This window comes from Carassius carassius, chromosome 9, assembly GCF_963082965.1.
Source record: "Carassius carassius chromosome 9, fCarCar2.1, whole genome shotgun sequence".
In the NCBI taxonomy this organism is placed as follows: Eukaryota; Metazoa; Chordata; class Actinopteri; order Cypriniformes; family Cyprinidae; genus Carassius; species Carassius carassius.
Genome location: NC_081763.1, coordinates 31059976 through 31063185, shown reverse-complemented (window position 1 = coordinate 31063185; position 3210 = coordinate 31059976). Strand labels below are relative to the sequence as shown.

At 42.2% G+C, this 3210-nt stretch overlaps 1 protein-coding gene across 1 annotated transcript; it reads right to left on the bottom strand.

The window, feature by feature from the left end:
- Positions 1 to 1022: 1022 nt before the first annotated feature.
- Positions 1023 to 2696, bottom strand: LOC132149596 (ecto-ADP-ribosyltransferase 5-like). Its single transcript, XM_059558979.1, has 3 exons — positions 2324 to 2696; positions 2119 to 2234; positions 1023 to 2043 (listed from the first exon to the last, which is right to left on the bottom strand). Exons 2-3 carry the CDS (start codon positions 2167 to 2169, stop codon positions 1294 to 1296), a joined length of 801 nt encoding a protein of 266 aa, XP_059414962.1. The 5' UTR covers positions 2170 to 2234; positions 2324 to 2696; the 3' UTR covers positions 1023 to 1293.
- Between the last annotated feature and the right edge of the window lie 514 nt (positions 2697 to 3210).

The following is a 3210-nucleotide window of genomic DNA, read 5'->3' as shown; positions in this document are numbered from 1 at the left end:
CTCCGGGACTCCTGCCGCAAATGGCTGTTGGCCGGAGGAAGCGACGCCGAGACCATTATCAACACCGTGGTGCTGGAGCAGTTCATCTCACGTCTCCCGAAGAGGACTGCTCAGTGGGTCCAGTGCCACCGGCCGGCGTCGCTGGATCTGGCCATCCAACTGGCGGAGGATCAGCTGGCGGCGTGTTCCGGGGTCGGCGAACCCCTTCCATCTGTCTCTCTCTCTCTGTCTCCCCCCACCCCTCTCTCTCCTCTTTCTCCAAAGCCTGTCCCTTTACCCAGGTCTCGGTACACGGGGCCACCGAGGGCCGCACCCCGTTGGAGAGCAGGGACGGAGCCGGCTGCCCAAAACCGGAGGAGCCGTCGCCGTCCACCGGGCGGCGGAGGAGTGTCGTGCCGTCCGCCGAGGGCCGTCCAGTGCCACCGCCAGGCACCGCGGAGGAGATCGCCCAGCTGGTGGAGGGCCGAGCAGCGGTGCGTCTGGGAACCGGAATTTTTTTTTTTTTTTTCCTCTCTCCCCTCTCTCGTCTCTGTCGCTCCTCCTTCCATCTCCTTTTCTCTCGCCTCGTCTGTCCTACCCCCAGGTTCCCGCAGGTCCCCGTGAGCGGCCCCCCCGGAGGGGGGGGGGGGGAGTAGAGCGCAGTCTGCGAGGGGCGATGGGGGTATGTGACGAGTGGGGCGGGGCCAAGGGACATGGGAGCGAGGCCGGTGGAGTGATTGGAGATGAACTACACCTGTTCGACCCGCCGGTCTCGAGGCCCATGGAGGAGATGGAAGGATATAAAACTGGAGCGACGACAGTGAAGGACGAGAGAGGACCAGGCCTGGGATTTTAGTTGTGTTTTGGTTTTATTTTGTGCGCACCAGTCGTCCGTGAGGGGCTGGTGCGCTGTTTTGTGTTTATTTTGAAATTAAATGTTATTTGATTGTCCGCCGGTTCCCGCCTCCTTCTTCCGGATGATTATTAAGGGTTAATTCGTTACACTTTTATAACAAGAATTACTTAAATAATAGAGTGTTTATGGTTTAATATAACTTTTTCATGTAAATAGAATACAGTTTTTTGTCTACTCAGTTTTCCCATTAACAGCTTACAGAGTAACATGTTAAACTTGATCAAAAGAAGACAAAGCAGATGATTGCTAACTTTTATTACAGTGCAAAGCATCATTGTTGATTTACTTAAAAGCTTGAGATTATTATTTTTTTTTTTTTTAAATTCAAAATTAATCAAACAATCATATAATATAATAGAAGCAACTTTCACCCTTGAAGAAACACAGTGAACAAAGATTTAAAGTTTGGCCCTGTCTTTAACTAGTTTTACATCAACAACACAGTTAAGGTAACTTACTGTTCCAGTGCTTTTCAGAATGAACACAGTGTCACACCAGGCTCCTTTCTGCTCTTTCGTCTTGACAGCAGTGACTTTAAACTTCTCATACGGAGGAATCAACACCTCTTTCTGGTCAGGATACTTCGAGTATTTTATCACAGAAACACCTTTACAAGTATTAATTTCAAAACAAGATTTAGGTCCGAAACCACTTGCTACTGCTTTATCAAAAGAGGAGGATGTAAATGAGCCGAAACGAATTTCTTTGTTCACAACATCCTTAGCAAATTCAACTGTAGTACCACGATACGTTTTATAGCATTCAGTTTGTGTTTTCTTCAGAATCTGTGTTGCATCTGTTAACAAAAAGTGAAGTGAATACCATGAGAATGTACCATTTTTGTACTTTTGTTTCTCACTACGGACAGCGTTGTTAAACTTTCGATATACAACAGAATTATTGTTAGTGTACACATAAATGGCAACTGAATGAATCTGTTTCAAATTATCCTCTGGATTCTTGGCTTTGTTTTCACCATCATGCCAAGTGTTTTTAAAATCAGTACATTTATTCATTTCCTTCTGCAGATAATTTGTTTTCACCAAGTTTGCCATTTTCTCTGTGCATCCGTCATATTGATCATCAACAGAATTTGGTGCCATATCCAATGTATAAATCTCTCTTGTGGCAGCAGCTGCTCTGTGATCCTGCAGCAACAGGAATCATAATGATCAATCATCAGTATTCATGTCTGTAATATTCATATTCGAACACAAGCTTACCTGTCCTAGAGCAGCTAAAATGAGAAGAAGAGCTTCAATGATCAGCAGCATCTTGATTCAGTCGAATCCCTCAGATGATCTAGTAGATCTAGTGAAGATCAGATGCTGAAAACAACCTATAAAAAAAACACTATGCAATTAAACCTGGCTGTGACATTCACTGATGGAAGCATTACATTGACTTTTACTTTAAGCCCAAACTTACCTGAGAATACTGTTGTCTCTTTCTGTCAGATTCTGTTTTCAGTATTTTTCTGGAGTTCAGGAGCAACAATAAGATTAGAAGATCAGAAAAGTCACAGTCAGACGACAACGACTCTTCAACACAAGAGATAGGAAAGTGGCTGTTTTATACCACTGATAATGTGTGCGTGAGTTGTGGGATATAACAGCTGAAGTGTGTTAAACAAACTGTTGAGCTCATCATAAAGGTCTATGTGTGAATGTCTATGTGTGGTTTCACACTGGACAAACTCTGGGCTTCTGGTTAGATGTGAAACAAAACTTCACACGCCTCAGGCTTTTACTCCAGATCAGTTGTTCTTTGGGCCATTCTGACTCTATCAATGATACAGATGTAATACAGAGTCTGACTGAGTTGAAATTGAATTAATGTGATTCAGTTTAGTTTGCGTCATCATTTCTTGATCTGGTCTAGAGAGGAGTTTCATCAGTTTTCATTAAAAAAGGACAATATTTTCTTTTTCTGTTCATGTTATATCTGTTCCCCAAAGTGTAATAATTAATTAACATGACTGATGCAAAGTAGGAGAAATTTTCAAGGACATACAGTACATTTCTTTATTTCAAAGATAACGAATAAACTCTATTTAAGGGGTATAATTTCACTTCACCTTCTGTCTTAAAAGTGATGAATAACTTATTGTCCTTTTATGACCGTAAAACTGAACAAACTGATATTTGTGTTCTTCAGTGTTGGGTAAGTCAATCAAAAAAAGTAATCCACTACAAATGACTAATTTCTTCTTTAAAATTGTAATTTGATTACTTTACTGATTACTGCATTTAAAAAAGTAATCAGATTACTTATTACTTTACTTTCAAGTTACTTCCAAGTTTACTTTATTTTTC